Source organism: Emydura macquarii, unplaced genomic scaffold (assembly GCF_026122565.2).
Source record: "Emydura macquarii macquarii isolate MOO-44397 ecotype Brisbane River unplaced genomic scaffold, CSIRO-AGI_Emac_v2 contig_2473, whole genome shotgun sequence".
Lineage (NCBI taxonomy): Eukaryota > Metazoa > Chordata > Testudines > Chelidae > Emydura > Emydura macquarii.
The window spans coordinates 11,392,936-11,406,631 of record NW_027132610.1 but is presented as its reverse complement, the minus strand read 5'-3'; the positions used below and the strand labels follow the sequence as shown (position 1 = coordinate 11,406,631).

At 39.7% G+C, this 13,696-nt stretch overlaps 1 protein-coding gene across 6 annotated transcripts in view; it reads left to right on the top strand.

Moving 5' to 3' along the window:
* The window catches only part of LOC137162993 (NEDD4-binding protein 2-like 2), an 84,364-nt gene that overhangs the window by 18,419 nt on the left and 52,249 nt on the right, over positions 1-13,696 (top strand). For 5 of the 6 annotated variants that reach the window (XM_067562965.1, XM_067562964.1, XM_067562962.1 and 2 more), the window contains 3 exons: positions 728-852; positions 12,347-12,435; positions 12,826-12,902. In XM_067562965.1, the coding sequence (XP_067419066.1) occupies positions 728-852; positions 12,347-12,435; positions 12,826-12,902 (291 nt within the window). Of the gene's footprint in view, positions 1-727; positions 853-1,303; positions 1,433-12,346; positions 12,436-12,825; positions 12,903-13,696 lie in introns of those variants that run through there. The other variant, XM_067562966.1, reaches the window with a different exon arrangement.

Sequence of the window (13,696 nt, the reverse complement as noted above, 5' to 3'; positions counted from 1 at the left end):
AAATGGGAGAAGTTAAATTTGGGGGGAAAAAATTGCTCGTCTTATTTTAGATTAATCTAAAAGTGAGGGATGCTTTTAGGGAAAGGCATATGCTCTGTTGCAATTCTGATTTTACTCAATAGAACAGTCATGCAGGATTATTATATTGTTACTGCTACAACTGCCTGTTGTTCTTGCGTGTGCAACAGCAATAGAGTAATTGACGTGTAAGTTTTGTTAGTTTTACTGTGCAACTCCAGCTACGCATGTACTATATGCGAGAGCCGCACAGGTAAAAATGAGGAAGGAAGGTCTAGTGGTTAGAGCGCTGGTCTGTGACTCAGGAGACCTAATTCAATTCATAACTCCACTGCAGACACCCTGTGTGACCGTGTAACCAACTACCCACCTTCAAGATGGGAGTAATACTCTTCCCAGGCATGTTGTAAGAATAAATGTGTTAAAAGATTTGGAAGATGCTCAATTGCTACTGTGCTGGTAATTAGGTACAAGTTTCCCTTCTGTGGGGAAGGGAGAAAAAACAGCAAATAAGTAAGCTGTGGAGAGAAAAGAAAATGCTTAATTTTAGGTTGGAAATTATTGAGTTTCTTTTAGCTACCAAAATGAAGGTATCAAAGATCAAATATAATACATCATCATACTTCCCTATATCACTTTATTGTTTACTCTCAAAAGAACAAGATTTGGCGAATTTGTAACAGTTTTGCTTTTTTCCTTTGTTTGACAGTACTATACTTGGTCAAAATCATGATGGCATGGTGTTCAGCACCGATGATTATTTTCGGCAGCAAGATGGATATACATATAACATTGCTCAGCTTGGTGATGCTCATGACTGGAACCAGAAGAGAGGTGGGAATGCATTAGAAGAATTCTTTTAAATCTCATATGGTTAGAAAATGCGTGTATAGCATGAACATGTATATACAAGTGTCAGCAGTTAGTTTACATGGAATTCACTAATACACAACTTTTGTACCCTTTTTTAAAACTATGGATTTTGTGCTTATGAAAGGTTCAGGTGTGAGAAAGACCATAGACATTTTCTTCTTTGTGCTAAAATCCACATATCTGTTACAGGGGGTACCTCAGCCTGCTTGCAGATTCAGGGCAGAACTAGACCTGTCAGTCACTGGCAGCAGGGGAATATCCTGTGTCCTGAACTTCCCTCAGTGGTCGGCATCTCTGCCAGCCCACCCTGCCACAGAGTTTTTCTGAGGGGAATTCCAGATTTTATTTCAAATTTTTAGACTTAACACCTGGCCTCAGTAATGTGTCTGTCTAATTCCCAGCTGTGTTCCAGGGCACACTTGATTTTGGGGGCAACTGTCTCCTTATCTCTGCTTCCTTTTCTGAGGTGTTTGCAGCAGATGATGCCTCTGCAAGCTTCAGGGTGCAGGTTAGACCAAGAAAAGCTAGAAGCAAAATGAAGGTACTGTGTCTCATGCTCTCCCACTTACTGAGTGTCTCGTTAAGTATCTTAGCTGGTTTGTGCAGTCAGGACGCAGTTTCCCTCTCAGCCAAGCCATGGCAGATTTGGTTTGTCCCCCACCTCTTCCCAGGAAGGAAAGGAACCAGGCAGTATTGGAGAAGCCAGCTCTGCTGGGAAAGATGCAGCTCAGGCTGGGGAGAATTGCTTCAGCTGCCCTTCCGCTGTCAGGAAAGGAATCAGGTAGGACTGGAATGGAACTGGCTCCAGTGCAAGCAGCTGCTCCCTTTTCCTTCCCCATGAGGGGAATGAAGCCAGAAGGGCAACACGCTAGATGGAAGATTACATCTGAGTTCCTGTAGCCTGCATCAGCAGCTATGCCTCTGACTGAGGAGCTCAGCTGCCTCCTCCCTGTCCCATTTCACTTCTTTGCATGTCACCACTGGAGGGCATTGGACACAGCATAGATGCTGTGAACGCAAAAGACAGTGGTAAGAGGTCTTTGGACCCAGCTCCTTTCCCATCCTGTCATCTCTAGAACAGCCTCCTCGAGGACTCCCTATTTCTATTCCAGACTGAGACCTCCAAGGAAACATAGATCTATCTAGACCATGTGGATCCCATGCAGTAGAGAGGGGTGGAGTTCCTGTGGAAGCCCATCTTTGAGCACTAGGCCAGTACCTTCCTGAGAGACCCAGAAGAGGAGACAGCTATGTCCAGCCTCTTTAAGGACAGTGATATTGGTAGCCACTTGAAATATTTATGGGGCAATCTGAGTCAAGTTTCGCTACCCCTTCTGAAGCAGAATTAAGAGAACAAACTCCCAAAGGGAGAATAAATGAATAATACAATTGGTTCTGTTTCCCCTGGTGATCTTCACAAAGTGTGGCAGGGCAGATAATCTTCTGTGCGAGTTCCTTTGCTCACTTTCAGAGTACAGCAGGCCAGATCAGTGCAGAAAAGTCTAGGCCATAGACATATGCTGATTCCTCTAGGTGTGCACTTAACACACATGCAAATGGAATTCTTCCTGCTTGCAGAGGAAGGCCAGCAAATGAAATCAGAGTTAGAGAATCAAATAGTAAAATATATTCAAACAAACACACACAGCAGCGGATAGGCACTGTCAGGCAGTAGTGTACTGAGTACTGTGAAACAACGCATAGGAGTCTGCAGCTTCCTACTCTAAAGAAGCTGTAGCTATGCACTTCTACTTATCCACTCTGGAAAGATGTATTAAAGGGATAAGGATTTCTGGTCATACCAAAAAGACTGAGAAAGTATTGTGCTGTCATTCCCAGCTGCTGCTTTGCATCACCATGCCTTAATATCCAGGTTACTGTTTCCAACCTCTGTTGCAGGTTATCATGTCTCTCGTTATAACTCCTATCCCATCTGACAAATGGCTGTGGGGTGATGAAAGAGATAGCAACCCAGATGTGGAAGAACCAGTGGGCTGTACGGGGTCTCTGACCCACAATTTATTTATTTCTGCCTTGGCCTCCATTTTATGAGGCCAAAAGATTGCTCAGTGTTCACTAATTAACATTTAACCTGGGATTGGTGTCCTAGATAAATGTGGCTATTTTCCCTTGTGGTCAGTGATTCAGTGTTTTTGACTTAGGGAGATTTTTACCTGAAAGAGTGGCCTTTTCCCTATATAGGCCTTCACAGCCAGCCAAGTTTAGTCAGGCATCATCTCATTTCATCCCTCTCCTTTGGGCATGAAAACCTTTAGGTGATGTCAGGCCAGCAAAAATAAACAAATATGAACTGTCATCTGACACCCTGAGTGCCTCCCTGTGCTTTCATAAGCAGCACTAACATAAATGCACATTATTGCAACATAAAAATTTCACGGCCTAAGGGCTTCTCCCTGGAAAGAAAAAAAGGAGAGAGAAAAGAAGGGTTCATATTTGTTTCATGCATGTATATGGGGCTTTGGACCTTGTGATTAGATGCTCAGAGAAGTCAGTTCCCAGCAATCTTAGTGATACAGTGGGAATCTTTATAGAAAGATGCGGCTGCTCATAATCTACAGAAAAGTCCTACAGTCCAGACTCCTGCCAGACATTATCAAAAGGAATACAGGTCATATGGCATTGAAGCAGTTTATGAAGTGTAGTTGGAGAATACATCTTTGCAAGTGGTAGCTAGAACAAGTGTCAGTAGCTGTACTCTGCTGTCTCAGAGGTATCTGTGGGTCTTGCAGCCAGTTCTAACGAGGTAGATACCTGATTGGTGATGGGCGCGCTCATTTTGGGAGCAAAAGGTCTCACCTGTATCTTTGATCAAATGAGGTCACTACTGGACATTGTCCAGAGTGGGTTACCCTATGGAGCTTTGGAAGAATTTCAGGAATAGCTTTGTCCCATTCTCAGTTTCAGCAACCCATGGAAAGTTCATAATATGAATGAAATAATCTATTATCTACTTACAATCATAGCATTGTAATCTGCTTCTATTTTTAGTCTCACAAAATTGGGATCAAGCAGAGCAGTACTCATGTCTGAAACATCTACATAAGTTCCTAATGGAGACTTGTCATCAAAGCCTTCCCATTGTACTATCATCAGACAATTCTTATGTTTTCCAATTTCGATCTTTATACTATAATCTTACATGTGCTCCAAGAGTCTGTCTCCAGGATCAGGGTAACAATAATATTTGCTTTAGAAGGAAATTCACTTCTCTTCTCCAACAATTTGTCTTATCCAGGTTCTGCACAGAGAGAAAGCTGAAGCAAACACTCACAAAGTGATGCAGTTCCTTTGGATTCAGGACAAACAGACATATAGTTCCAGGGAATTCAGTCATGAGATGAGATTAGAATGAATACCATTAGGTACAGAACATTCATCTCAGAAAAAATTTTAACAGAAGATGAAGATGGTCATAGTTGGAAAAAACAAGTGGAATCACAGAAACAAAAATCCAATTCTTATTGGAGCCTGTTAGAAATTCTGATCTCATACACAGACATGTTACCGTGATCTAGAGTTTATATGATACTTATCCAGTAGTTGTTGGGTATCCCCTCCATATCTTGTTTTGTCTTATCTGTTGGGAGAGAAGGAGCTTCAGTTGTATATTCTGTGCTCCCATAACTGGTAAATGCAGAGAATCAGATATTTTGAAGGGATCCTCTACCTCAGGGTACCAGAAAAAGGGAGATCATGGTATCATCAGCTGGAACACAATGAATTGAACTGAGATATCAGAGAATTGCTCTTTCCCTGGATAATAGACCTGTTTGTGATAGTCAATGTTACTGATTGTGATAGTCAATGTTACTGATAGGTTTTCATAACATCTGGGAAAAACATGATCAGCCCTATCCCAGAGAGCAGAGTTTACTATCTCTGTGTGCACTGCTCACCAAAGAAATGATGAACATCAAGATTTACACATGGCAAAAGTCAGATTAACAGAGTGGCTTCTACACCTGGAAATATTTTGCTAATTTTAAGTCATTTTGGTGGGCTGATGATCGACCTCTTTGCAGCTGGAAACAGTAAATAAAGTGCCCTGAGGGCCCCTCTGTGTGTTAGGACCCAGGAAGTGAAGTGGTGAATGACATCGTACTAAATTGGATAGGGTCCCTCCTATATGGCTTCCCACCTTTTCCACTGTTCCCCAGGACAATACAAAAGATAGGAGTGAGAGAACAGCAGTAATATTATGCCTTTCTGGATGAAAGTGCTATGGTTCTCAGGTCTGATTAACATAGCATTAGATCTTCAGATGTTCCTATCTCACAGAAGGGATCTCTTGTTGCAAAACCTATCCTTTCTCTGGGACCAGACAGGTTTAAAATGAATGCTTGGATGAGGTAACTTATTGCTCTCATGGACTTAAAAGAGAAGGAAACAAATAGAACTTAAACTGTGGACTATGTCCTAGCCAGCAGAATACCATGTTAAATCAGTAAAACATACCTTTGAGCAGCCATAGTCTGGAGTGCTTTATTGTGAGAGTATGAGTGAGAGTCCCAGCAAAAAGGTCATAGCTCTGTAATATAATGTTCTCAGCATGTTCAAGAAATGGCAGTTTTTTACACATCCCAACATTAAATATTGCTTTAGGGCATCAATCTTATTCTAACCTCACAAGGTCACAGAGTACAACCGTGGCATGTCATCTGCTCCTTACAGCATTGCCCAGGTTGAACCCTTGCAGAAAGGGTTGTTATATTTTCTCTATTCATTAGTGTAGACCCAAGGTAGCTACTCTTCAATCAGATGAGTTTCTTTCTTTTTTTTTTTTTTGAAATTGAGAGCTTTTTAACTGAGATTCAGTACTGTACTTTTAATTCAGACAGCTCTCATAGCATTCATTCCTTCTTCAAGAAATATTCCTTCTTCAGTTAAGCCTCAAAGTCCAGTCCTTAGAAGCATTGACAGTCATGTCTCTGGTATTGAGATTGGCTAGACTTCACCAGATTCAGAATATTTGGTCATCCAGTCTTAGCCAATACCATTTCCTTTCTTTGGGAAGCAATTTTCTCCACATCTTAGTGCCCAAGGGAAGAGGAGGCAATATTTATATAATTTACCTTGTTTCGGATGTCCATTTTTGAAGCATGTTCTTGGTTCCCATTGTGGTGGGACATGGGAATGAAAATCCCATTTTAATGGGTCTGTGGATCTCTGCACCAACAATAGGAAAATTTTATCCATGCTTACTTGAAAATTTTCTTTCTTCAGGTAATAAGGTCCACAGATCTGACTCATCGTGGAGACAAATGTATCGTAAAGAATAGAGAGAGAAATTGACATCCAAGAATTTGGATTTGTTGCTGTCCATTAGAATTTACCTTGCTCTGCAGTAGGAGAAATTGTTGTATTTCCTCAAAGTATATGTAGCACAATATGTAAATTTAAGTAGATTTGAATTATCTTGGCTGTGGAATTATCTCACCTGGAGGGAACTTCAGGAAGTGAGACATGCCCCTGCTGTTAACGACTGAGAGGTCTGGTTCTACCTCCAAGGATGCTGAATTACCCATTGTAAGGGATCTGTAGATCTTATTATTCAAAGAAACGATATTTTCAGGAAAGCACATATAAATTTTCCTATTCCACCAAAATATCATAAGCAGCAACAGTGTAGGCTTCATCACTGCTTCTCAGTAGTGTTATGGAGGGACCAGCTTCAGGAGTAGAGGGTAGTTAATTGATTCATTGGCTGCTTGTTTAAAGCTGCCAGCTATGGTAATTGTGGTGAGTTTTCTGATTTAAACACTTGTTCACTTTGAATGAGACTGCAACTCATTTGGGGGCTAATCTCTTCCTGGTAATGAATAATAGTTGTTTGACTGTGCTGATCCTTTTAAATCTGTCAGCAGTCTTTGATAGTGAGGTTTCGTTAACCTGCCTATGGTCACTAGTTGAAGTTGTGTCTCCAAGTCTTTGTGTAGAGTAGGAAAAAAGGTGCTTATTTTCAATCAAATTAACTCAATTTTTATTAATAAAAGTGCTTGTTTTGAATCAAATCAGCTCAATTTAAAACCCAGTTTAGCACCAGTATAGACTCAATTTTACATCTTTTGCTCATTTTTAGTAGGCCAAGGCTATAATTCAACCTGGTAAAAGTGAGCTAACATTGTTAACTCCATTTAGCACCAATATACACAGTTTAACTAGATAAATAAACACCTTTATTTCAAAACAGTTTTATTCCCTTTATTTCAAAACAGTTTGAAAATAAACACCTTTTTTCTAGTCTAGATGAGGCCCAAGAGATATTGGAGTGTAGTTCTGAACAATTGCTTATCTGCTCTAAAGAATCTTTTCTAAATGGCAAAATGCTTTGAACGGTCGGGTCATCATTATGCAAATAACATGCTGCTCTATATCTTCATTTTTATCAGACCTATCTGTGCTTTCTCAGTGCCTGGCCAAGATTGGGATTTGAATGATAATGATCTTTCTGTTTAAACCAGAAAATATAGAAGTGATGCTGATGGGTTAAGGGAAACAATTATTTCTACTCCTTTTATTTGCTCATCTTTTGTCCAAGGAAATTTAAACATGGGGATACTCTTTGTCCCCTGTAAACCTGGGTGGTGGTAGGAAGTGAAGAGTAGGGTTTTTTGTTTGTCTGGCAAGTTATTTGCAACATTTCTTTTCACATCCAGACCTCACCACAGTTATCCATGACACTGTGTCTTCTAGATTAGATTATTGCAAAGTGCTCTGATTTGGATCATACTGAAGAAATCTTGTGTACTCCAACTGGTGCAAAAATATGGTTTCCTGCACACAGGAAATGTACAGAAGTCTTCATAGTTTTCCAGTTCATTTCTGGATGTAGAGCAGAGCTTGACGTTAATCTTGAAAAGCTTTACTTGTCCTATATATTAGCTACAGAGAAGGCCACTTTTCTCCCAGTGAGCCAACATGGTGGATGAGGTCAACTGAAGTGCTTGAGCAAATAGATTCTAGATTTAAATGTTCAGTGATAGAATATTCTCAACTCCAAAATTTTTTCCTATGTTGGTCAGTGATAATTCAGGTGTGTTGACCTTTAGGATACAGTGTTTGATAAGAAATTGTCTTGCAAGGCAATTTTGTTCTGGGGAACTGTAATGTTTTTTTTTCTTCTTCTGGTAGACGGCAAAAAATGTACATTCTTAAGTGATTTTGTCCCTGAGACATGTCAGAGGGCATTTTATAAATAAAAATATAAATTAAGGCCACCAAACAGCTGTCATTTGATGATGAATTTCGGTCATTTCTGACCTAAGACTAGTTCAAACTAGTGACCTAGAGGTGAAAAGTGCTATATTATATTTCCTTATCCATGTCTCTAAATTATCCAATATTTCTGTATTTCAATATTTAATAAGAGCACTATTCCTGTTTTTTGAAGCCTGGGTGTGTATGCGAGTACCAGAACAGCTGGTTACCTACTTGAGTTTTAGCTTGCAATGAGTACATTTATACAGCTTTGGGGGCAAGCAGCCATAATTATGTCATTATGTAGATGGTGGGGAGATGCATAAATGTATTTATAGACTTGCTAAAGTGCTTGTAGCCCTGCACATGTATATAAGCCTTGAATAATTCTTATACTAGGATCATGGTGAAGAAAGCAAAAATGAAAGGATACTTCCCAAATGAGGAAACGAGTCAGTCAGTAATAGTTTATGAAATTTTTGTAAAACTGGATAGGTAATTTAATGGTAGTGTCAGAACACTTGAGAGTTACCTAATACCTGTTTTACAAAACCACTGATTTTTAGCTCAGAATGCAATTTTAGACTCCAATATACTAATCTGAAAATTAAATTTACAGATTGTAATGGATATGAAAGAAATTTGTATATTATAATTGTATATTGCATTTAAAAAACTGTTAAAATGTAAGGTTGCAAAGTCAAGTTGTCATTAGGAAATGCCAGAATTATGGCTGCTTGTGCAACTTTAATTTGACCTCCTTGTGCATATACATTTTGCTACTGTCTTTAATTACACGATCACTGTCACAGTTACAGGTGACCTGTACTTGATTCCCTCTAGTGCACCCTTCCAGTGACAGGCATCATACCTACAACTTAACTAGCAAGATGCCCTCTTATCTAATAAGGTACTGCTTACCCAGAGTGCTTCTTTTTCAACCAGGATGGCTGAGACCTTTCTTTCATGAGACCATGCCCATTGGCAGCTTGTCTCCTAGATGAAGGATGCCAGGATATCTCTCTGCACCCCCTAGATATATTAGACCAGTCCTTTATTCTTCACCTGTAAAAAAAGTTATTTTCTCTTCTCTTCCCCCCCTCCAATATACCCCCTCCAGCCATGCTGTTCACCTCTTCCTGTTAATTTCTTCTCCTGAAGTCCCTGCAATCTCATCATTGGTATTTGACTCAGCATGCTAATAGACTTTCATTATAAGACACGCAATACACAATGGTCAGCCAGGAGATAAATGTCTCCTACTTCATGTCTGGTGTAACCTTTCTTAAGGTATGTCATCTCTAGGTGATCTGTCTTTAACTTCCAGGCATAATTCATGGTTATATATGCATAACTCCTTACATATTATTCACACATGCATTTCACAGAGATTATGATGATCAGTGTGACACAGATTTTCAATAGAAATCTGACATTACACTCTTTGGTGAACTAGAATATAAATACCAGACCCAGGGGATCCTTGCACTCCTGTGCCCTCTGCCAGTTAGTCCTTAGATCATGCACACCATTAGTGGCAACCTCTGAAAAGTTTAATTAAGTGTCTTGCCCAGTATCACATAGGAACTTTCTGGGAGAAGCAGTGATAGAATCCAGTACTCCAAGATGACATTCAAGTGCCTTAAGTATGAGACTATTCTTTCCCTGCAGTTTCCTGCCTTAGTAACTATATACCTTTCAACTTTTGAATCACATTAGGGATGAGTGGTTCCTATAGACCAGGGGTGGCCAAACTAACTGACCGCCTAAGACACCCCGCCCCCCGCTGGGCAGAATCCTTTAGCCCCACCACCCTGCCAGAGGGCAGAAACTCCGAGCTCCCCACTTCAGTATGGTAGGTGGAGAATTGGTGGAGGAGGAAGCATAGGGGGCTCCACAAGCTGCACTTTAACTGTCAAAGAGCTGCACACAGCTCATGAGCCACTGTTTAGCCACTCCTGCTACAGACAATAGTCTCATTCACTATACAACTGTGATTTATCCCCAGAGCAGGTCCAGCCTGTTCACTGAATGAGATATGGAGATTATATGGAAAAAATAGTATGTAATCGTATAATTAAAGGCTGTATCTAATGCATATACACAATGGGAAGTGAATTAAAGTTGACTTTGCAGACTTAACACACTTTAACAGAGATTGGATTTTTTGCTGTAACTTCTTAGGGTTTTGAAAAAGGTAAGCTGGAACCCACCCACATTCCCTCGTGTGGCACCCTGCTGACCCTCACATGGGTCAGCAGCAGGATTTGGATCTTAAATCTATCAGAAAGACTTCTACCACTTGAGCTCACCAGATAACTCAGTGATTCCCAGCGCATGGCCCATGGCCCAAAAGTGGGAAGAAAGAGCCAGAAGGGAGCTGCTGCCTAAGTACCCAGGCAGAGTGAGTTGCTGGTGCAGGCTCCTGGCTGCAGCCAAAGGGACGGGAGAGCCTCCTTGCTGAACTCCTTCCCTCTGGCTGCAGTGGGGGTGAAGGGGGGCTGCTGGCAGAGACTGGTGGCCCTTCAGGGTTGTAAAAATTATATTTTTGGCCCTTGAGCCAAAAAGGTTGGGAACCTCTGAATGATAACTGGTACCTCTCTGTCTGCCTTGGGTATTTATATAGCCCTCCATTACTCTAATAGCTGAATGCCTCACAATCTTTTAAATGTATTTATCATCATAGTACTGTCATCTCTATTTCAGAGATGGGGAATTGAGGCAGAGTGAAGCTAAGTGACTTGCCCAGGGCTCACACAGGAAGTCTGTGGCAGGACAGAAACTTGTAGACAGTTCTGTCAAGTCCTAGTCTAGTGCCATAATTGCTGGATCATCCTTACTCTCCATGTGCTTCTCTCAAGTAGCAGTAGTAGGCTGTTATCCTCTATGTGGACAAGCCACTAAAGGAAGATGACACTTTTTGCCGTGGCTGTTTGCGAGGCAGTAGAGGAATTTTGAGACTCTGGAAACCTGGGCTCACTTCCAGGTTCAGGAGGGAAGTGTTCTCTAGTGATTATAGACCCTTTTTCCCCTACCTCTCTCTGTTCTGACTCCTTTCCCCCGGCTACTTCCCCCATTTCTCTCTTTTTCTGTTCACCACCACACCAGTTCCTGTATCATCTCATTTGCTCTTATCCCTGCTTCCACTCAGTTGTTACCAATCTACTTCTTCCAATTTTCTCCTTACCTCTTTTGCATTTGAGTCAGTCTTTTTCCTCCTTATCTCTTCCATGTTGCCTAGTGGCTAGTCCTTAATGGAATACTACATTCAGTTTTGGTTTTCACATTTTAAAATGGGTTTTAACGAATTGCAAAGTTTTTAGAAAAGAGCTGCCAGAATGATGTAAGGTCTTACAGTCAGACTAAAATGCCATTTAACAAAGAAATTTGAGTGGTTATACTGGATCGGTCTATAAGTATCTACATGGGGAAAAGATTTCTGGTAGTAGACAAAGTCTACCAGTCCATCAGATGAAGCCATAAGATGGAGTGACTAGAAGCTGAAGCTATAATAAATTCAGATCAGAAACAGGGTGCAGATTTTTTTTTCAGAAAGGGTAATTAGCTATTAGAACAATTTACCTAGGAATGTGGTGGATACTCCATTAGTTAAAGACTTTAAATCAAGATTGAATGTCTTTCTAAAAGATATGCTGTAGCTCAGCCAAAAGTTGTGGGGTTGACAATTTGCAGTTATTTGTATGAGATTTTATTAATGGAAATATTAGCTGCTTAAAGCAGTAAAGTAACTTAAACGTAAGTTTTTCTAGAAGCATTTTCATGCCATCTCTGTCACAATACATGTGTATTCCATGTAATGTGGCTTGTGTAATTATTATTTAGGAATTAACTGTAAAAGTAACTATAAAAGTTGTGTAGCCAACACCCTCCTTATCTCATTCCCTACGACAAATGCCTCTTTGATGCACAGCTTCTTGCTAGGAAGCAAGAAAGCAATAGGCAGTTTGCCCCGTTAACTACATAGCTCTGTTAGCACTTGTTTCTGTTAAGCAGATTACTGTTTGTTGGCTTATCCTGAAGCTGTATCCTTGTTCTTATTTAAGTGGAATCTAATGAAATAGAAATCCAATTTAGATTACTTAATTACGTGATAAACTAATGCAAACCTCTTGTACAACAAATTGTTGTCATCATTTTACTTGAAATAGACGGACTATTAATTCCAATTTTTCACTTATATACTGAGGGTTGTATTGTAATCCTTTATTTATTGCAGCAAAGCAAGCAATGGACCAGGGAAAATCTCCAATTATAATAGACAACACTAATACTCAAGCCTGGGAAATGAAGCCATACGTGGAAACGGTAAATATAACTACTGTGTAATTAAATCCATTGTTTCTTTTGCAGCTCTACCTTCACAAAGCACGAACAAACTACTTTGTCTAGTAATACGTCTTCCTTTTCGACGTTCCTTCCTCTCTTCAAACAGGCTACTTTTTTAACATAGCCACTAACACATATGGGGGCAGTCTAGTTTGGATTGACTTGACCTAATGTTTTTAGCTTAGGATGAAACCTAGAGGTTGTGGGGTAAGTGATCTGAAGTTCAGTGAGCTAGGACTGATAAGTATGTAATTTTAATGTCTGTTTTTCATTAATATTTTTTCTATGTAATTACTTGTTGCGTTTGTTACAGTATAAACTAATATAATAACATTATACCTGTCATACATATTTCTATGTTTGCTGTAGGCTCTAGGGAAAGGCTACAGAGTGGAATTCCATGAGCCAGACACATGGTGGAAGTTTGATCCTGAGGAGTTAGAAAAGTAAGACTTGTGTTATAGTAGCCATTGTAGTTTTTTTTCTTTTGTATTGTGGTTTAATTTAAAAATTTTCTCAGTACTTCATCAATTCTTTGAATGCTTTATTGCTAACATATCTATGCTAGTATGTACTGATTTTTGTTTATATTTATATAAATGTACTGTTTACTTAAATATTAACACAGGAATACACAGAGTGCAACCTGGCCCCTTTGAAATCAAAAACAAAATTTCCATGGACTTAAGTGGAAAAATGATCAGGGCCCTAGGAAACACTTCCTTACACAGTGGATGATTAATTTAATTTGGGAAGTCATTGCTACAAGACGTGACTGAGGCCAGGAGAATTTATATAAGTTAGACAGTTATGTAGATAAGAACACCCGCAATTTAATTAGGTAGGATAAAACATTTTACAAGGAATATAAATCCTCCTGCCTAAGGATATAAAATAAATCCACTCCTAACCAGTGGGGATTAGGAAAAGAATTCCCAGATGAGCAGGCTATTCCATAATTGTCCATCACAGTCTTTCTTGAAATATTTCCTCTTTCTTCCCGGTCCCCAAAAATCATCTGGTATTGAGTACTGTTGGAAACAAGATACTGAATTAGATGGTGTGATCTGTTATGACTGCCCATTTCATTTTCTTTGTTAATTTCTGCTATTTGTCATCCATTTCAGATCCTCTTGAGATATATGGAATGTCAGTGTATGTCAGACAAACTTGGCAGAAGTTAAATGGATAAAAATGTTTACTATTTTTTCCTCATCTCTTGTGTATTCTTTTGGTTAAT